The sequence below is a fragment of the Drosophila obscura genome, unplaced genomic scaffold (assembly GCF_018151105.1).
Source record: "Drosophila obscura isolate BZ-5 IFL unplaced genomic scaffold, ASM1815110v1 contig_9, whole genome shotgun sequence".
NCBI lineage: Eukaryota > Metazoa > Arthropoda > Insecta > Diptera > Drosophilidae > Drosophila > Drosophila obscura.
This window is the reverse complement of record NW_024542883.1, coordinates 2,432,043-2,454,807: the sequence shown is the minus strand read 5'-3', so window position 1 is coordinate 2,454,807 and position 22,765 is coordinate 2,432,043. Positions and strand designations below refer to the sequence as shown.

General features: G+C 41.3%; 1 protein-coding gene across 6 annotated transcripts in view; it reads right to left on the bottom strand.

The window, feature by feature from the left end:
- Positions 1–2,535: 2,535 nt before the first annotated feature.
- The window catches only part of LOC111080785 (thrombospondin type-1 domain-containing protein 4), a 109,042-nt gene continuing 88,812 nt past the window's right edge, over positions 2,536–22,765 (bottom strand). For 2 of the 6 annotated variants that reach the window (XM_041595923.1, XM_041595922.1), the window contains exons 5-11: positions 11,986–12,167; positions 10,578–10,735; positions 4,410–4,611; positions 4,173–4,354; positions 3,100–4,107; positions 2,878–3,028; positions 2,536–2,790 (exon numbers count right to left, since the gene is read on the bottom strand). In XM_041595923.1, coding sequence (XP_041451857.1) covers positions 2,657–2,790; positions 2,878–3,028; positions 3,100–4,107; positions 4,173–4,354; positions 4,410–4,611; positions 10,578–10,735; positions 11,986–12,167 — 2,017 coding nt within the window. In that variant the 3' untranslated portion in view covers positions 2,536–2,656. Of the gene's footprint in view, positions 2,791–2,877; positions 3,029–3,099; positions 4,108–4,172; positions 4,355–4,409; positions 4,612–5,290; positions 5,402–7,774; positions 7,945–10,577; positions 10,736–11,985; positions 12,168–22,765 lie in introns of those variants that run through there. The other 4 variants (XM_022376601.2, XM_022376603.2, XM_022376602.2 and 1 more) reach the window with 4 other exon arrangements.

Genomic DNA, 22,765 nt, shown 5'->3' with positions numbered 1-22,765 from the left:
TCAGATTACATGTCTCCTACAGACAATTCAATCCCTAAAACACCACATTATTATATTCAACATCAGTGTGTGTTGTATCGTTTTCGTTTTTTTGAAAAACGTCATATCAGGTGGCCTGGAACGGCACATTGATGGTCGGATAAGCTATATTCGACGCTATTCCGCTTCAGACTACACAAGAACATCTTGACAGCCGATGTCAAGAAGAAGTACCGCCAAGTCTGGGTAGATAAATCGGATAGACAATTTCAGCTCATAGTGTGGAGTAGAGACCCCTCTGAGTCCTTGAGAGTATACCAGCTCAACACTGTAACATAAGGGATTTTTTTTGGCATTTTTGGCTATTCGGTGTTTGAAGAGGTTGAGTGAGTCTGCAAAGCTCTCATTCCCAAAAGCTGCTGAAGTTATTCGGTCCGACTTTAATGTCAATGATATATTGATTGGCGCTGGTTGCGTAGAGGAGCCAACAGTAATTAAGTCTGACGTGGCTCAGGTTCCTCAACCTGTAGGGTTTGAACTGACTAAGTGGTTTTCGAGCTGACCTGAGGTCACAGGACTCAGAGTCAACCAATTTTTCATGCCGGCCCACAAGCACTTGGGAGCATCCTTAAACAGCGTGGTTGGATAGTAAACGCTCAGACGGTCGCACCCGCTCGGACCACTAAGCCCAGACCCAAGCGACGGAGACGCGCTGACTCCCGGGCACCTGCTGATCGTAATCCCAGCACCCCGGAACCAGGACGTGCTGAGCTGATTAAAGCGATGACGGCTTGTCTCGTCAGCCGGGCAAATGTTTTGGCAGTGATGATCCTGGGAGTATGTGCTGGGCTTGAAAATTGGATGCAAGTGGCACCATTAAAACTGTAACTACAACTACAACTATAAAGAGAAGGAACGTGCGAGTCGCTTCTGGGGACGCGACTCTACTTATACCCGTACTCAGTCAGTATATATATTTTTCATTTTGATTTAATTTTTTCGAATTTTAGAATTTAAAAAAAGTTTACATTTTACATTTTTTTGCTACATCTATTATCTACATCTACATCTTCATTGTATATTATACATATAAAACTGTAGATTATAGATGTACCATTTATATTCTACATCTCCTCCGCTCGCGACCTGAACGCGGCAGAGTGTGCGAGCGAGAAGGAAAATGAGTTGCGTTGTCGTTAGCAGGAGTGGGCAGGGGAAGCGACTGAAAATTAATTTCGTCATTCTGGCTATAATTATGATCCGATCTGATTCAGATTCAGCAGTCTGGTAGATATGGGCATTCTTTACGATACTGCGTTTTTAGTTTTATCGTATCTTTAAAAATGTGCCTGCCACAGATTTTCGTTCTTTGTGGCGGCGGAAAGGGGCGGGGAGAAATTTTGAAATACACTTGTAGCAGTGGGATATCGCATGAGTCTGGAAACAAAATTTGCTTCCTCTAGCTGTTATAGTCTCTGAGATCCAGGCGTCAAACAAGACGGACAGACAGACATGGCTCTATTTATACCCGTACTCAAAAAAGAGTTAAGGGGTATATTAGATTTGTGGTAAAAGTGGATGTGTGTAACGCAGAGAAGGAAACGTTTCCGACCCCATAAAGTATATATATTCTTGATCAGCATCAATAGCCGAGTCGATAGAGCCATGTCTGTCTGTCCGTCTGTCCGTCTTGTTTGACGCCTGGATCTCAGAGACTATAAAAGCTAGAGGAACCAAATTTTGTTTCCAGACTCATGTGATATCACACTTCTTCAAGTGTATTTTAAAATTTCGCCCCGCCCTTTTCCCCTCCCACAAAGGACGAAAATCTGTGGCAGGCACAATTTTAAAGATACGATAAAACTAAAAACGCAGTATCGTAGAGAATGACCATATTTACCAGATTGCCGAATCTGAATCAGATCGGATTATAATTATAGCCAGAATGAAGAAATTCATTTTCAGCTGCTTCCCCTTCCCCCTCCAGCAAACTAAAACGCAACTCATTTTCCTTCTCGCTCGCACACTCTGCCGCGTTCAGTGCGCGAGCAACCCCTAGCGGAGGAGATGTAGAATCGAAATGGAACATGTACAATCTACATGTTAGATGTAGAATATACATTGTATATGTAGATGTAGATAGCAGATGTAGCAAAAAAATGTAAAATGTAAAATTTTTTTTTTTCTAAAATTTTAAAAAATTATAAGCTCAAAAATGGTTATACTGACTGAGTACGGGTATAAGTAGAGTCGCGTCCTCAGAAGCTACTCACACGTTCCTTCTCGTTTATTTTAAAAACAAATTTGCTTAATCGATGTGCGAGCTTTCAGGTTAGCTAATCAGCAATGTGCGCACTTGTCCCGGTGCAGTTTGTTTGATTTTTTCGGCTCCGCTTTCACATTGTGTGTGCGCGAGCCCTTAGGCGAATGAAAAAAAAACCAAGTATAATTTTAAAGTGCTTTATCTTTCGCACAATATAAACACACCAAAATTCATAAATCTGTTGCTTTTGCTGGTAATGTATTCAGAAAAGTTTTAAATTAAACCAGATCATAAAAAATTCAATTAGTTTTATTAAAATAATAAAAAATAATAAATATAAGTTATTATTAATAAAGTTGGTGATTGGTGGTAAATAGTCGTAATGGATAAACTAATCTTAATTTTATAATACCACTATATTCCGCCTGCGCAAGAGATACAACAACTCATTCTGTAGTATTCATAACTACACAGCTTTCCTTTAGCAGCCCATTTACAGTTGGAAAGTTTATCGGTACACGTAGATGAAGAGTAATTTTGGTGATGTTCTGAAAAACGGAAAAATTGAAAAATACCTACATATATACGAGCAATACTTATATCAGAAAAATAAAAAGTCAGTTGAAATTATGTACCATTGCAGTCGTGTGTATTGCAGCTACGAAATATTGTCTCCCTGGCCGCATACCGACATTTGGTTGAGTCACGTAAGTTATTCTGTGTTCCATCGTATTCCAAGCATCTTAAGTTGCGTCGCTGTGTTCCACCATCGCAAGATTTGGTACACTGAAAAAGTGTATATTTAGATTATATTTTATATAACTTACATTAAATCAACTTTAATAGTTGCTTTTTACCTGTGACCATTCAGAGTAGTGCCAACGAGGAGCGCAGAAAGTAATTTCTTCCTCATCATGGGAGCATTTTTCAAACAATTGTGGTTTTAGCTTCAAATTGCACATTTTATGATCCACAATTAATTTATTTTTTATGCATAGCACTACTCGACTTCGTCTAAGGTTAAAGCAATCCCCATTACAAGACGACCAAGGGCCAACAAACCACTCGCCATCTTCACAGCTAGGTTTTACGCAAGGTCGTCGATTTTCTGGAGTTTTGTTTGGATCACAGCGAACTGCACCAACCTCAGATCGATCACAGAAAATTGTACGATACTCTACTCCTAAGCCACACGTAGCTGAGCAATACTGATTCCATTCGGAAGTCAACCAGACCGCATTTATGCTACTGTTATCAATCATGATTCGTTGTCTTCGTGTACTATTTGCAGACTCGGAGTTTGAGTGTAGACGATAACGAGAAAGGTCACCACCTCGACTATTTGGACACTCACATTGCTTCTGAGTGGGGGGCATCTCCTCCATACATGCTGTGTTATCAACTTGTATAACAGTTCCAGATGCTAGTTCTTGCAAGCAACTTACTTCACGACGTCTAAATGCCCTTTCATTCAGGCAGCGACACTCGCCCCATTTTTCAAAGTGCCAATAGGCGGGGCATGGTTGTGTGTTGCAGTGCAATAAGTTCTCATTGAGCACTGGTTTTTCAGAATGAATACACCGGCGTTGTGAGTAATACCTTAAAAGATTTTCGCGAATGCAACGTACAATAGGAGCTTGTACCCCCCCACCGCAGGACTTTGTACAGGCACTAAACCCTACCACTTTCCAGGTAAAGTTACGCCGTCTTCCAGTACGCGAATTACTTAAAGGACTAGCGTTCTCCCCTCCAGATCGTAACAAACCATTATTATTTTCCACAGAGAGCTCGTTTTCTTCAGAATCAGATATTATCGGAAGCATGTACTCATACTTTATACCAGGGTTTTGACTTTTCCCAAATATCTAAAGAAATAAATATATTTAGTTGTATTTATTCTAAGATATAATAAACTACTAGAACTTCATACCAAAAGTTCCATTGAGTCCCATATTGGTCCAGTACTTGTTATCCATTCGGTAACTCCATCAGAGTTCTGGACTCCATCGATTCGGTGATAGTCAAATGTGGCACCGACCGCTTCATACGACCCGCTTTCCGACACAATACTTTCGCTATTAACTATGCTTTTTTGCTGGGAAGTACGTAAAACTTTAGACCGACAATAATCGGTGCTTTAAAATGTGTAAATCGCATATAGTTTTACCTAGCAAATTAACACTATTTCTTAGCTCAGTTATCGATATATTCGAGGCTCCAGTTGGAATTGTAGCAACGTGAACCAAGACATCGTCTGGTTGTGGATCTCGAGTAAAAATTTTTGTTACTGGCCGGCATAACAATCCTCCACAACTAACAGCGCCACTGTGAGCATACGCTCCATTAATGGAACCATCAGCGTTAACGGCCTTAAAAGAAAAAAAAAACATTTTCAGTTGTATTAAAATAATATTTAGAATTATATATCACCATAAATTGGACATCGCGACGCATTGCACAGTGGGCGATTTGCTTGATCTATCAAGACGATAACTACAAAACACTAGTCAACACGACATTTACGCTGTGGCCCAAAATGACTTTTTCTGATACATTTCGGGATTTACATTTTTTTTTAAGAATTATGGTTTTTTTACATAAAAAAATTTTTTCTTGGCATTAATTTTTAGTTTTAGATAGACGCATTAATTAGGCGTCGTTTAAGGTATTGCTCATTAAAATCAATGGAGAGGTGGTGCAGCTATAATTCATTAGCCAAACCTAAAAAAATGTAAAAACTTGACAAAAAAATACCTTTTGAAAGTTTGCGGGCCCAACTGCCGATTAGGCAAACGAAAAAGGTTTGAATTTTTGGTATCTGAACGTGTTTCTTTGGCATTGGACCAGCAACGTACCGTATGGTATTTTTCATGAGTTTTGAGCCTTTTAAAAATGTCGAGGTTCCTCCTCGACAACACAAAGTCAGATTTAGACTGAGAAAATTTTACTAAGCACTAATTTTTTTATTTTAGAAGTAAATAATTTCGTTCCACTAGATCAGCCAAATGGCCCACTGTGCTTCCCAAAGTCCAACTCATTATATCTTACCAGCCATAATAAAGCTAAGTGCACCAGCATTACAATTTTGTATGCTAAGATGGAATTCTAATGGTCTGAGCGCTTTGATGCAAAAAAAGATTGATTCTAATCAGTGCACATCTAATTGAAAAAACAGGTAGATAATATGACTTTGGCACTTCCAGTTATATAAGTATATTTTCGTGTCCGAGCAGTTTTTCTTTTATTTTCTTCACATAATGTAAAAAAAGTTATTTTTTGAATGTATGTATTTTTGGTGTACACCCGTACTCAAAGACTTAAGGGGTATATTGTTTTTGTGGTAAAAGTGGATGTGTGCAACGTTTTCGACCCCAAAAAATTTATATATTCTTGATCAGCATCAATAGCCGAGTCCATGTCTGTCTGTCCGTCCCTCCATCTGTCCGTCCCTCCATCTGTCCGTCCCTCCATCTGTCCGTCTTGTTTGTCGCTTAGTTTTCAGATATTATACAAGCTAGAGCAACCAAATTTTGTTTCCAGTCTCATGTGATAATACACTGTTACAAGTGTATTTCAAATTTCGCCCCTCCCTTTTAAAAATAATAAATATTTAAAGATTTCACATAAATCGTAACCTCACATATGTATATGCTAATTGAGTACGGGTATAAAAGTAGAGTCGCGTCCCCAGAAGCGAATTCTTTGCGAAACTTGGACTGATGTTCCCTGCCCCAAATATGGATCCGGGAACACAACCGATGGAAACTCATCCCGGAAATTCTTTAAGGAAAACGAAGTTACAGCAAAAATAACTAGAGTGGATAAGGCATTATCCAAAGATTGGCTGTAATTTTGAATATTTTAAACTGCAAGGACAAAATTAGCTCCCGCAAATTTGGTGAATATGCTCCGAAGATTGCAGAGTTGTTATTTGAAAAGTATCCTGAAAAAAAGCTTACTCCCACGCTTCATAAAATGTTGGCACATGGTCAAATCTTAATAGAGCATCAGAGCCTACCAATTGGAGAGATGTCAGAGGAGTCCCAGGAAACGAGAAACAAGGATTACAAGAAATTTAGGTACATGAATACTTGTAAGATATCACGAACAAGGCAAAATCAGGATCTTTTCAACATATTGGCAGCCTCTTCAGATCCATTTATTTTATCTTTAGACATGTGAAATCCAAAAAGAATCAGAAAGTATTTATTCTTCATAAATGTTAAGATTATTAGATATTCCTAACGATCCATCGGAAATAGAGGCATATTTTACAGTAAACCAAAAATAAGAACAATTAAAAAAAATTGTTTTTTTTTCTTTTTTGCAAAGTCTTTTTAAGTTAACAATTAAATGTTAAATAACTTTTTTGTATCATTTTACATATCATTTTACAGTGCATACTGGCAACAAAGTTAAACTTTGACTATTTATTGTAAAGCATCTAGATATTGTAGCGCCATGTACTTTTGCAGACTAAATTTTAAAAGTTTTTATATTTGTGGCTTTAAAATTTTTGGTTTATGGTTTTTTTCTGTCTGGATTTTGTTGCATAGTGTTATCGGAAAAATTTTTTGTTCATGAGAAAATATGCACATACAGGGCTATCGCACAATGGGGCTTTACGACATTTCAGCTTGCTAAATAAATACCTTCTGAATGAATCAAGACATTTTCATGAAATAAAAGGAATTGGAAAGAAAAATCTTCTAAAATGTAGTCTTAAAAAGTATACTAGATTGATTAAAATATGGTCAACTTTGCCTAATATTTTCTAAATAAAAAACCATACTTTTTCAAAAACTATATTTTTGAGCACTGGAAGTTCTTTATCAGATGCGCCGGCATTTCAGATCGGAGAAAAGAGATGTAAACGATAAGGGACGTGTAAGTCGCTTCTGGGGACGCGACTCTACTTATACCCGTACTCAGTATATACATTTTTGAGCTAATAATAGTCTCTGAGATCTAGGCACTCATCATGACGGACAGACGGACACGGCTATATCGACTCGGCTATTTCGAAAAGGAATAGTTTACCAAAATCGACCTTAGCACCAGTTTTAGGGTTAGTCAAAAGGTGTGTCATAAAGGTAAAACAATTTTGAAAATTCGTATTTTGCCCACTTCATATAAATATTGCACTAGCTTAAGAATGGCAGCGGCCGTTCTCTGTATATCGCCTTCATCATTTCGCTACTGCAGCAACCCTACAGCCCTATAACGTGCAACTAATAAACTTAGTCAACATGCCGGCCCCTATACCGTGCAACTAATATACTAAATATATAACAATAATTTCAACAGGTAGTGCAAAGCTCGCTAGATCAACATTATCAATTTGGAAGATTTCATTAGTCATATGTATGACTGCATTTTTGGTTTTCTCGAGTCTTTAAAATTGTGGATGCCACAGATTTTCGCCCTTTGTGGCGGCGTTAGGGGCGTATGAAAAGGAAGGTATGATACAGTGTGATATCAAAGGAGTCCGCACACAACATTACATATTTATGCATACAAAGCAAAACCCACTATGATTCCGTAAAATAGCACTAGAATTTGTATATCAATAAACATTTGTTTAGAATACTTGAACTTTTTTTATTTACAAAAATTCCGTTATTTCACATGCCCGATCGCCTGAAACTGTACGTTCGTTGCATTTCACTTCGCAACGAATACTAATTTTTTAAATGATTTATTTATATCTTAGTAACAAAGGCAAGGTAGACCAATCGGACTGTTATATCAAATTTGTGCGTGCCTCGACAGTTAGATACCCGCTACTCAGTTTCTATACATATGTACATATGTCTCATCTTAGAACTAAACTTTATTATTTGTATATTATTTAATAAACTTATATATATATATTATATATATATTATATATATATATAATATTATATATATATTATATATATATATTATATTATATAAGTTTATTAAATAATATACTGTAAACTTATGTATGTACGTTTATCTGAAATGAGTAAAGTCCAATTTGATTGCGAGAGAGAGAGACCAAAAGAGTACAGGGAAGCATCAACTGAAATTAGGGGAAAAAATTCCAAAATTGTATCAGCGCTTTGGATAATACGAATATACTGCATCTTCACATGTTGGCAGCCCCTTTAAATCCTCTTCATCCTTTCGATCTCTGAAATCCCAAAAGGTATTCGCAATTAGTTATTTTCTTCAAATGCTAGGTTTATTTGTTATTCCTTCCAATGTGGATAAAAACTTTATATATGCATACTATATATGTATAACGAAATTGACCAACCACAATGAAAATTTAGATAGATGGCAAATATGCATCGGAAAAATTATAATTTTTATTAAAATTTAAATTAATTTAATTTTTTCTTTATTTAATTATCATTCAGTCTGTAACCTACATTAGTACGAAATTAACATACCCTATGAGGACTAGGTATAAATATTATCTCCAATTATGTTAATTCATTTAGATTGTTTTTCACTGTATGACGCACAGCAAACCTGGCACGGAAATGAATGGAAAAATACCGATTTTAAACAGTTTAAAATTGCTGAAAACGGAGATTTGGCGTCGAATTATCGATTCCCTTGCATTTCCTTGTTCTACAAACAGAAAAAAATACATTTATTCAACACCAGCCCAGCTGAAAAGATTTCATTAGTCAAGTATGGCTCCTGCCGAAATCTCATGTTACTTCTAGTATTCAATTTCAACATCATAATGAAGTAAAATTTTTATTAAGTAACAGTAGATTAAAAGTATATAGAATCAGAAAGAAAGATTATTTAAATATACCAATCTGAAAAAAATATTTGACTAAAGCGATAAAGCCCTTCTCGTGGAATCCACATGTTTATGAAATCTATAACACTATGCAAAATCAAATAAAACTCTGGCATCAAAATTACATTTTTATAGCAGTACTCAAAGAGTTAAGGGGTATTTTGTATTTGTGGTAATAGGAGATTTGTGTAACGCACAGAAGGAAAATTTCCGACCCTATAAAGTATATATATTCTGGATCAGCATCCATATCCGAGTCGATGTAGCCATGTATGTCTGACCGTCTGTCCGTCTCTCCGTCCGTCCGTCTTGTTTGTCGCCTAGTACTCAGACTCTATAAGGGCTAGAGCAAAAAAATTTTGTTGACTCATGTGACATCACTGCTACAAGCGTATTTTAAAATTTCGCCCCGCCCCCACAAAGAACGAAAATTGGTGACTTCGACAATTTGGAAAATACGAAAAAACGAAGTATCGTAGAGAATGACCATATCTATATGATTTCAGAATCTGGCACAGAATTATAGCCAGAATAAAGAAATTAATTTTCAGTGGCTACCTCACCCTCTCCGGCGCTGCTGACGCTACTTATTCTCTTTCTCGTTCGCACACACCTTTCCCTGTGCAGTGCGCAACCTTTCGCGGAGAAGATGTAGAATATACACTGTGTATGTATAATTTAAATTTAATATGTGGAATCGACATTGTAGATCTAGATGTAGATAACAGATGTAGCAAAAAATGTAAAATATATTAAAATTCTACATAAATCATAAGCTCACAAATTTATATACTGACTGAGTACGGGTATAAAAGTGGATTCGCGTCCGCAGAAGTGACTCAAAACTTGCCTTACCATTTTTTTATAGACTTAAGTTTTTATAATGAATTATGGGTTTTTTTATGGTTACAGTTTTTTTAAATTATTTTTTTTTTAATTTTTATAGAGATAAGTTTGTGTATCCTTAAGCTAAAGCTAAAGCTTAATATGTCCTAGACGGTAAGATTGAGCTACAAATTTGGATAGCAAAACATGGACAGATGTGTAGGTCTGTAATTTTAAGAAATTTCCGATCGTTTGAAGTCAAGATGGAAAGTCGAAACAAACCGACGCGGGTGTGATACAAAATAAAAGAACGGCATTTCAAGCACAGGTGAGCATACATATGTATGAATATTTTCTGAATATTACAAAGTTTCGGTACAGTGGCAGTGCAACCCGAATGAAGCTAGTTAGGATAAAGTGGTCAGATTTTGACAATGACTCGTTTGCATAGAAACAAATGGACTTACGGAAATGGCTATAGTAACCTTAATCGTCCATTCATCTTCAACAACAACATACTCATATGGACAATGTAAATATGTAATTATATCCAATCGTCTATCGTCTATATGTGGATTTTTCTTTCAATTTGGAAGCGCATACAAGAATGTAAATAGGTATTTCGAAAATGATAATTTTGTACGTATAAATACATACATATAACTTAATGACATGGGAGATAGAAAGATTATTTCGTGAAAAATAATTAAGTGTTTAGACTCACCTTGCAAACACCATCAACGCACAAAGCACGTCCCAAGAAATTTAACCGATAATATTCCGCTGACCGTTTACAAGGAGTCCCATTAATAACAGATTCGCTCAAAGTTGCATAGTATTTCATTCCCAATGGCATGCAGTTTAGTTCACATTCAGCGTCATCTGAAACAAAAGTATTACAAATAAAAAACGAAGGCTCCCTTCGAGAAGAAAAATTGTTTGATATCCTTTCAGATTAACTATGTATTAGCTATTAACAACTTGCTATGTGAAATGTGATCCGACTTTGAAAATGATTTCAATGTGTTAATTCTTATGGGACGGAAATTTCTACTACAAATATAATTGTTAAATTTTTTCAGAAAGAATGAAGTTTTTTTCCAGAAAGAAAGAGCGCGAAGCATAAATAAGGCGTGGGAGTCAGTAACGGGGAATTTTTTTGCGTTTTTTGTTTTCTCCTTATTTTAAAATTATGGATGCCACAGATTTGAGCGAATTTGAGATATATTTATGTACCTGTTTCAGTGTGATAATCACAGGATTCTGAAATCTAAATTCTCTACATTTTATAGGCTCTGAGGTCACGCAGGATAACCGTAATAAAGATACAGACAGGCACCGGTTTTCACTTACGCAAAAACTTTCGGATTTACTTTTGAAAAATTTTTCCGTTTTCGAAACGGAAATATTTTCTTTGCCGGAATGAAAAGTATTCGACTCTTCATAAAACAAACCGATTCTTAAATGCAAAATAAAAAAAAACATGACTTATTGATGCATTGACATATAATTAACACCACCAACAGGCCAATTTAGCTTGTGTTCTTTTCATATAATTTTTTTTTTAAGCCCAACTTAAAAATTGGTTTTAAGAAAAATTGGTAAGTGCCTTAACCCGGCTCTGTATCATGCTGATAAAATCGATAATTATACGTAGTGCCATCTTTTGTCATATAGCCTTTTTATACTGGGCGCATCATTGGATTTTTCCGTTAAATAGAACATGCGACAATGTGGATAGAAGAAGACAATGATGCGGCCGCATCTTTAATCATGCGGGGCATCATTGGCAAGTGTTGCCGTATTCTGTCTAGTATTTTTACAACATACTGTAATTATTCGGTGTACCGACGGATATCGATGGGTTCGATAGCAAAAAGCTGTTTTTATCACATCAAACAATAACAACAAAGCTGAAAAATGATGCGAAAAAAGATACGGCTTTGCTGTAAACGACTCGCATCATTTTCCGCACCATCGACAATGATGCGGCAGTTTAAAACGGCTAATAGTCAATGAATCTCCTTATATTTGGGACATTTTTACAATTAGTCAATGCCATTTCCATTAAACGTTGCTTTTAAATTTGTTAACTATTTAGTTTATTGTAGTTTAATTCTATAAAAGCATACCCTTTCTATAAGGCTGCCAGCTATATCGATGTCCCTCAAATAGTATGCCATTGTACGCTGCACATTGATTAGCACGAAAACCTTTTGATTTTGCTGGGCATGGAAAGTCATTGCATAGCTGATAGCGTTTATAGTAACCAAAACAGGCATCACTTATAAATTGATTTCCTGTCAAAGATTTTCTGAAATTAAATATAGTATATGTATATATTAGTAGAAGTACATTACTACATTTTTATTTGTTTGCTTTCCACTGAAGTACAAACTTAAGTGAACAACATGATACGTTTTAAAGTAATATGAACAATTTTTTTTAAATTTAATTAAAACCATATTATCACGGGACATGTCGCACGGTACCAAAATTTCTAGGTTAATAACAGCTCAAAATATACCCTTATCCGGGACTAAAAAACATTTTTCTCTTATTTTCTAGATAGTTGAATATGTTAGACGGATTTTGTGGATTTTCTCAAGAATCGTCTATTAAATAAAAGACGAGAAGGAACGTGTGGGTCGCTTCTGTGGCGCGACTCTACTTATACCCCTACTCAGTCAGTATATATATTTTTGAGCTTATGATTTATGTAGAATTTTAAAAAATGTTACATTTTACATTTTTTTGCTATATCTACTATGTATATTCTACATCTTCTCCGCTAGCGGGCGCACCCGCACTAAACAAGGCAGAGTGTGCGAGCGAGAAAGAGAATGAGTAGCGGGTGTCTTGCTGTAGGAGGCGGGGGTAGCAACTGAAAATTAATTTCTTTATTTGGCTTTTTTCATTGCGAAAACCATACATTTTTGATATATGAACAAACTTGCGATTGATCGGTGTGCATGCTGTTAAGTCAAATTTTTTTTGTAAGTCGGTTTTGTTTCAGTTTGTTGATAAAACAGAAATGATTGCGGTGAAATCAAATATATATTCTTTTGTCCGATTTTCTGACAGTAAACTAATTTTTCAGCTGAGTCTTTTTACCCGTTTTTTCCACATGAAAATCTTTTCTAGCTATACCACGCTTCACTGTGGCACATTGTGGTTGCACGGATCAGAAGTGAGTCGAATAACACATTTTGCAATAATTGGAGGATTTAAAATACCCAATATTCCATTGATCGACTCCCATTGCGTCTCCCGGTACGCACATTGATGCTTTGTGTTATTATCTCTTGTACGGATTCACGTTCTTACTCATTCATACCATCTTTTAACTAACCATCTATTAATATTAGGATTACGATTGATTTACAGGCGCTTATCCAGAAAACTTCAATGCAATGATCGCAAGCTTTCGTGCAGTTTACGGTTCTTCATGAGTTAATTGATTCGCACTGTTCCGTAGCCTAATTGCATTATGGCCCGTTGGGAAAGATTTGATCTTCTTCGTCGCGGCATCTATATTAATCTTTATACACATATTATTGATGATAATACTCACACAAACCACACAAATCACAAATTTATCTACCACTTTCCACGCAATTTCCCGACCTTTTCAACAAACAGGCACATGTTTTTTTTTTCTAAAATTTGTCAAATCGGTCTAACGTTTTCCAAGCGCGATTTTTCGAGCCGAGGTCGCTTTTTCCAATGTTTTTAAAAAGTTTTTCCTATTCGGGTGGGAGAAAAACTAAAAAAATCAAAAGCCATTAAAATCAGTCCATCTGTTCTAAAATCGCGATGTTCCGAGTCGCTTTTCCATAGTTTTTTAAGCTACTCTGTTAACTTGGATGGAGAAAAAATCACATACCATGAATATTGTTCCAGTCGTTCTCGAGTTATAAGCGATTTAACGGTCACGACTTTGTTTTATATGTATAGACAGATTGGGTAAATTATTTGTCGTTCATTAGCCTATAATATTGCAAAAGACATTTAATTTGTTGGTCCCCCCCCCTGCGTAGAGAGGGATAGCATGAGAGACAGTGTTGAGGTACTGAGCTTTTTCAGTAGCGTTGTTTTGCAAGTCATTAAAAAGATGATGATTGTTCAGTTAATACTTCACAGTTTACTGGACTTAAGTTTATATATGCAGGTTTTGTAGCGATAAATAGCGAATGGTGTGGATTTGCTAGCGAAAGTTTATGATGGGTCGATTGAAGACGCGGGACCGGTTCAAGACTGTTGAAAACGATCGATATTTTTGCTATGAGCGTATAGAACTGTTGGCAGGCAGGTCACTGTGCCAGACAGATAAATCTGATCTCTCAGCTTTATTTAACGTGGCGGTTCCACAGGAAGGGATTTCAACCACGGTGTTTAATGTGCTGAGTGCAATGCACATGTCCCGGTAAATCTGGTACATGCGCCAATTTACGCCCCAGAATAAGAAGCTATAGCAAATACATAGCGACCCATCCTGGTACCAATTCGAAAGTATACTAGTCGGGCATACTTTCCCCCTTGGTGAGGAGCGAAGTGTATCTATCACCTCTTCCGATCTATGGGTCTCGGCACCCGGTTGAGATCGCAACTCCACGTGGAGCCTAGCGGCTCTTGCCGCGTAAAATTCAGCCTACCACAGCCACCACGATGCTCCCACTAGGGGGCCTACCTCAATGAACAGCCTTGGACCGCTGAACAACCCGTGGTACCGATCTTTAGGGCTCAGTGGACCCTCCCCTTTTAGCCCCGACTGGCTCGGATAGGGTACCCTTGAGGGGGACTCTCCAAGTCCGGGGCTCTCGGCCCGTCTGTCGCCATTGGGTCCATCAGTTGTTGCCGTCTGGAGAACGCGTCGCCAGCGTATCTGTCCAGCAACTGCATTCTTTCCTGCGAAGCCACCACTTCCGAGAAGATCCATTCGCCATCCGTGTGCTGCACTCCTAGTCCATCGAGGTCTCGCAAATCTGCATAGAGCGGACAAACACATAGAACGTGTTGCCAATCCTCGCGCTCTGCGCCGCATAGACATGCAGGCGTGTCGCTTCGGCTTCTCTCATGCAGAAATGCATTGAGCGATCCATGGCCAATCAGCAGGAATCCAGCGCGTAGCGTGAAGCCAAACCTTGGCTCGCTGTAGACGAAGCCTGCGTTCGGGATGAAGCTGTGCGTCACCCGACCTGGGGAGTCACCATCATCCCATCTGCGTTGCCACTCGCTCAGCAGGCATTCCTTTAGTCGCGCCATCTTCTGCTTCCAGCTAAGATTTGCCAAATCTTCGCCGTATAGCCAATCGCTCTCCTCCAGCGGGTAGTCACGCTTGAGTTTGAATCTGATTGCCAGGCGTCTGGCGACCAGATCAAACGGGGGGGCTCCAGCAAGTACTTGCAGTGCCACGGTGGACACTGTTCGGCATACCGGTAGGCATCCAATCAGGATAGCCCTTTGGCACGCAAGCAGGTGCCTCCTGGCAACCACTTGCGTCGTCGTCACGACAGACCAAACCGAGGCACCAAATAGTGCACAGGGCACCATGAGTCCGGCATATATTGTCCGCTTTGCGCGGGGACTGAGACCCCAGTCGACCCGCAGTACGCGAGACAATGCCCCTACGACTCTAGTCAGCCTATCACGCAAGCCCGTGATGTGCGGGAGAAAACTCAACCGCTCACCGACTGTGATGCCAAGGTACCGATACTCGCGCTTATATGGCAGGCTTGCTCCAGCAAACCGTACCAAGGGCGGCCGTCGAAGTATGCCCTTGAGCAGCATGATCGCCGTCTTGCTAGTTGAAACGGCAACGCCGACTACAACTCCCCAAGCGCCTACGATGGACATTAGTTCCTCTCCTTTTCGCTGGAGCTCTGAACGGGCGTTTCCCTCGATGAGGAGGAGCAGGTCGTCGGCATACGCGCTGAGCGCTACAAGTGGCTCCAAGCGCTGGAGCAACACGTCCATCAAGATGTTCCATATGAATGGACCACTTATGGACCCCTGTGGGCAACCTCTTGTCACCGGAACAGTGGCTACTCCATGCCTGCTGACGATGCTCGCACTCCGGCCGGAGAAGAAGCTTCGCCACAAGCCTGCTTCACGGCAGCCCAGCTCGAGGAGACGACGTAGTGCAGCATCCCACTCGACGTTGTCAAAGGCTCCCTTGAAATCCACGAAGACTCCGAGCACATATTTCGACTGGCTGGCCGAAACAGTGCTCACGACGTGCTTCCAAGCATCCTCCACACAGCGTCCTTGGCGAAATCCAAATTGCCATCTGCAGCCATCCGGTATGGTGTCCTTCAGACGATTCACCATGATTCCCTCAAGCACTTTGCCCAGCACTGGCAACAGACAGATACCCCGATATGAAGCAGGATCCGTCCTGTCCTTATCGGGTCCCTTCAAGAGTGGAACCACCCTAGGGTGTTTCCATTCCTTGGGGAAGTATCCGGTCTCCAGGCAGCGGGAATACAACGCTGTCATGTGCTGAGGGATGGCACGCCACAATGCCTTGCAAATGGCACCTGTGATGCCGTCCATGCCGGGAGAGCGTCTGCTCTTCAACCTGGCGACGCAAGCATCAACCTCGGAAACCACAAGGGCCGGTGGAGCTTCGGACGTGATGGCAATGTGCGCATTCGACTCCGCAACAGGGAAAAAGTTGCGGAGGAGCACACCCGCACAGTCGCGCCATGTTGCAACCAGCCCACCATCCGTCCGAAGGCATCCAATCTCCGTGCACTTTTTGCGTCCTCGGCAAATCTTGTAGACGTGCCCCCATGGATCATCTCTGTTGTCTCCCACGAAGCGTCGCCAGTTGTCCTCCTTCGTCCTCAGGATGAGCTTCTTGTATTGCGCCGAGGAGATCCTCAACGCAACCACAAGTTGCTCTGCTGCGTCGGACTCGTGCCGACGAGCGTCCTGTAGCCGCCGCCTCAGTCTCCTGACCTCTCGGCGTTTGGAATGTAGCTCGGCAGTCCACCAAACTACTTTCCTCGCGGCTCTGGGCGTGCTGCGTCCCAGCACTCTGTCGCACACACTGTGCACTACAGAGCGCAGTGTAGCCACTTGGTTGTCCAACGGCGATTCGGCGATGTCCTCCGGCAATTCGGATGTCTCCCTTACCACCTCTTCCTCGAACAATCGCCAGCGCGCATTGGAAAGCTTCCAGGACGGCACAGGAGCAATGCTCTCAACTGTGTCGGTCGGATCACGCGTCACCTCAACATGGATCATGTTGTGGTCGCTCGTATCCCATTCCCTCACTTCCCAAACGTATGTGGCCCACATAGTCGCAGCTTGATTGGCGATTGTTACATCGATGTCGCTGTGGGCTCTGCGGTTATCGAATGTAAACACCCGACTGGCCTCGTTGAGCACGCCGGCTCGGTAGCCCTTGAAGCGGCAGTTTCGGCAGTCCACCGCGTTGGGGCACCTCGAAACGTTGTGGCCGCCCTGTCCGCACCGGTGGCACACGTTCTCCGTTAGGCGGCACTGGGACACCTTGTGGTCGAAACCCACACACCTGTGGCAGGCGTAGGTCCTGACCAGGGAACGACAGCGGCATCGGAACCACTTGATGTATACGCAGTCGCGTAACACCTCCTGTGCCTTCGCATCGACCTCCAGCGTCACGTTGACCGTGGCGCCGTCGGTGACCGACCAGGGTTTTCTGCCCAGGTGAACCGTCTTTTTGAATTCCGCAGCTCACGAACCTCGTGCACTCGGACTCCGAGTTTGGGCACAACGTCCTTCCTCACTCGCTCCACTAGTTGCTTCCCAGTCTCCTCCGGGTTCGTGCTCTTAATAAGAGCCGACCAGGTTTCGCGCGGCCTCGCGATCAGTGGGGCGACAGCGCTCGGTGCCGGCAAGCCTGGGAAGGCTGCCGCATACGCAGCGGTGGGAACAGCGGTGGTGGTGGCAGCGTGGGCAGCGGCAGCGGGCCTCTGTGGAGGCGGCATACCTATTGTACCTACCTATTGGTAGCGACGAAGACTGCCATGGCGGCCTCCGGGGTCATGCCTCCATTGAGGACTGCCTCGCTAACGCTCATCCTAATGGACGATAACTCCGCAGCAACAGCCGAAAATCCAGCCGCAACAATGCCAGTTGCCTGGCATGTGGCAGCGGTGACGGTAGCGGCGGTGGCAGCAGTGGTATTGGCAGCGGTGGTGGCGGCGACAGTGGTAGTGGCAGCAGTGGTGGCGGCGGCGTTGGTGGCGGCGGCGCTGTTGGCGGTGGCAGCAGCGGTGTCAGTGGCAGCGGCAGAGGGTTCTGCAGTGGCTACCACTTCCACAAAGGGGAGCGACGGTGGCGGCGACCTGACGGCTGGGATCGGCAACTCTCCCGTCACCCCAATTCCCAGCCCGATCTTCTTCGCTCCCTTTTTTGCCGCAGTTGACTTCGGCCGACACTCGACGACGAGCTCGCCCCAACGCTAGCCAGGCTAGCGTCGCTGGCGTCGGCCTCAGTATCTATCTCCATACTCTGGCTCCCTCTACCGGTTCTCTCAAAACACTAAAGCTTAGCGGAGACACGAACCAAAAAACAACGCTTCGAAAGAAGCTCGACTTGAAAGCTCCGAAAGCACCAGAGGGAACCCAAGCTTCGAGCCAAAGCCTCGAACGAAAGCTTCAAACGGAAGCTTCGAACTCGAACCTGTTTTCGAGCTATACGCGCCTGTTGTCCAGCTAAAGCCGCACGTGGCTTTTTCAGAGCCGAATTAGCAAATTTTCAATTTGCCAATTGCGACACTGTTTGAGCACCAAATTAACACGTAATTTAACTGCACAAAAGCAACGAACGCTCGCGACAAATGTAAACAATTTCCACACGGGAAAAAATCACTCTTTAACGATTGAAAACCGACGGTAAAGCGGGGCGCTTAAAAAACACGTCTGCTTCCAGTAGCAGTCAGAGAGCAGCACTGTGCCAGACAGCAATACTTTTAATTACGGTGCTGATTGATATTGAAGTGTCTTCTGCTTTCTCTGACGAGCCTCCCCCACAGCGGCTGACGAACGCCGACAGAGAGCAAAGCACCAGATAGAACATAAGCAAAGGCAAACAAAACAGTGATAAAGAGAGACGTTACATTAAGAGATGTTACAGATAGAATGGAACATTATTGGCTAATGGCTTTCAGTCGAACAACTAAGGCACTACTTGATTCAAAATGATGTTTTTCAGCTAAACATACCCACCAAGCCAGTAAAATTGTATCCGCAGAGTACAATTTTCGATAAAAGCGCAGCGCTGCTCCCAGCTCAACTGGACAGCCAGCTTGACGCATATAGTTCTCTCGCTCTGACTGCAGGCATTTCCCATAAGTCCAGCTAGTTACTAAGTCTAATGTCATATGGCTATTAACAATAAAACAATCCAAAATTTTTCCAAGAAAGCTAATTAAATCCGGGAATTGCCCCATTTCCCACCGAAACAGTGTGACCATATTAAAAAAGCATAGTTTCCTTATAAAATGTTATGTTTATATCGATTTAAACCGATATCTTAAGAAAATGTTACATTCGGCTTGTGGCTCGTCGGGCAACGCCGGCTAGCTCTCGACCCCAGGGATGGGTAGTTCCCCTTGCCCACCAAATGTAAACAAGATTTGAGATTACGACTTCTCGGGACATCAAACCAGAGAAAGAACCTACAGTAGGCTGCAACACAAACAAAAAGAACAAACAAATAGACGGCTGTCAAGTGGGTGAAGGCTAGGTGTTTCCACTTCGCGACCCCACCCTACCTGTGGTCAAACACAGCGGTTATTTTGGCCACCCTCTGCTGGAACGGCTGTGGCTGGTCTAATCCATGGCTTACGCCACGCGTCCTCCCTCTAAATTAATTAAGGCCTTCACCCTTTCAATATTCCTTAATTTAATATAATATATTCCGACAAATACATCTCCTAATTATAATTTTTCTTCCCTAGATAATAAACAATGATGATTTAAATAAATAACATAATAACAAAAAAACTACCAACTCACTTAACGACAAAACTTAAATAAATACCAACTGATTTATGGGAATAGACCTAGGTGCGTTATGGGCGTCTCGATGCGGATTTAAATTGTGATATTCATCAACTTTCTTTTGGGCTCTCCCGAGACTAACCTACCAAGAGCTCTCGTTAAGGGTCATCAGGGGCAGGAATAAACAAGGCCATCGACAACAATAATGACAAAACAATATTTCACCAAAACGGTGGGCTTGTGGGACCCCGCGCCGCTCACAAGGGTTATTCCTACCATATGTTTTTATACCCGTACTCAAAAAAGAGTTAAGGGGTATATTAGATTTGTGGTAAAAGTGGATGTGTGCAACGCAGAGAAGGAAACGTTTCCGACCCCATAAAGTATATATATTCTTGATCAGCATCAATAGCCGAGTCGATATAGCCATGTCTGTCTGTCCGTCCGTCCGTCCGTCCGTCCGTCTTGTTGAGCGCCTGGATCTCGGAGACTATAAGAGTTAGGGTAACCAAATTTCGTTTCCAGACTAATGTGATATCACACTGCTACAAGTGTATTTCAAAATTTCGCCCCGCCTCCTTCCGCCCCCACAAAGGACGAAAATCTGTGGCAGGCACAATTTTAAAGATACGATAAAACTAAAGACGCAGTATCGTAGAGAATGCCCATATCTACCAGATTGCCAAATCTGAATCAGATCGGATCATAATTATAGCCAGAATGAAGAAATAAATTTTCTGTTGCTTCCCCTGCCCACCCTCCCACAAACGACAACGCAACTAATTTTCCTTCTCGCTCGCACACTCTGCCGCGTTCAGTGCGCGAGCAACCCCTAGCGGAGGAGATGTAGAATATAATTGGAACATGTACAGTCTACATGTTAGATGTAGAATATACATTTTATATGTAGATATCATATGTAGCAAAAAAATGTAAAATGTAAAATTTTTTTTTTTTTCTAAAATTCTTAAAAATCATAAGCTCAAAAATGTATATACTGACTGAGTACGGGTATAAGTAGAGTCGCGTCCCCAGAAGCGACTCACACGTTCCTTCTCGTTTTGTTTTGTGTCTGTGTCGGGAAATGTTTGGCGTTTTACAAAACGGGTTTGCTTACGTTACGGTTAACTTAAACTATTAATAATAACTAACAAATAAATAAATAACATAATATAGGATAACACGAAAGACAGAATAAATAATGTAGCTGCTTGCAAGTGAGAAGAGTGATTCCAAAAATTAACTGTGGGCGATCGTCGGTCGGCCAGTATGTATATGCAATGTAAATTTGAGTGCAAAGGCTTAGGTGGGCTTAGAGGTGGCTCCGGCAGAGTCCACAGGCTTGGACTACATGCACCACTGCGTCTGCGGCACGGTCCTCGGTCACTCTACACGGATCGAGTGTCTGATCTGGTTATGCCAGCACCCCCACAAATCTCGGCTCCATACACGGCACACGCGCAACAGACACGGAACGGACTCACGGTTTGGTTTCTGATGTCGGCTCGTCGGGCACACTGCAGTCAATCCTCTCCACAATTTATTTCCCTCAGGTAATATCACTGCGCTGGGCAATCTTCCCGGCCAGGTTTCAACACTTTGTGCATCCGCTTCGGATGACCAGCAGTTATTCTGACCACGTTTTTGGATTTTTCACTCCTATTTAATCCCTCTCACGCAAGCGCGCCTTTACCAATACACTTAACTAATCCTATCCCCTTCCTTCTTTTCTTCAGCAACGGGATTCATCTCTTACCGATACTGTCCTACACCATAGAGCCTCCTTGGAAAGCCGAAGACTGGAACAAAAACAACTTTACACCTACTATATTGTCCATAAGTGTATATACTGTATGGTTAATGGCACTATTATACTTTTATACGCATACTAAAAAAATGAATTTAACTACAAAAATATATAGCTCATTAATACCGATTTTATCGATACTAAAGGCGATATGACGATACTAATTACGATATACGATGATTACGATGATATCTTCAATATGATATTCTATGTGATATTTTGTTTTATATCAATATCGATATTTGCTTGACGATACCCCTATCCCTATCACCAACCAAGGTAACCAACCATCCAATCGAACAACCGCAGAGTGTGTAAGGAGAAAACAAAAGGCTGGATCGATGAAATGCCATTTTTTTTACATTTCGAGGCCTAACATATTTGCACAACACCATGACCGAAAGTCATTGAGATCGGATTGTAAGCAATAAAAAAATTTAATTTCCTTATACTTGACACAGAGCTTAACATCATCCTCATACATGAGGTGTAAATACTGGTTTCAGGACAGGTCATTAATATAGATTGTGAAAAGTAAGGGGCTGCCCGGTGGTACTCCAGAAGTCGAGAAGAAGAGAAGGAGTTTTTTAAATGGAATCTTTGAAACCTAGAACAAAGGTAGCTAGAAAACTATCTCAAAAGATTGGGCGGAAGCCCAAGGTCATGTTTTTTGCTAAAAGGGAGTGGCTTACAGAGTCGAATGCTTTACTGAAATCAGTGTAAATCGCATCCGTTCGCAAGTTACCTAGGAAGCCTTTAATGATAAAAGAGAACTCTAATAACTTTGTGGTTGTTGATCGTCGTCTTATAAATCCGTTCTAAAATGGAGATAAAGGCGATTTGCATAGATGTTGCAAGTGCTGAGTTACAATTTTCTCAAACATTTTAGGAATAGCGGATAACCTATACCATTATTTGCGTCACACTTGCTCCCTACCTTGTGGAGCGGAATGATAAAAGATTCCTTCGAGATCGGGTGGATCGGGGCATGAAGAATTAATGGATACGGTGAATAGTTTAAACAGGGGTCCACACAGAGCGTCCTCACAGTACCTGAGTACACAGCCGGGAACTCCGTCGGGACCTGGTGAAAACACCGGCTTAACTAGT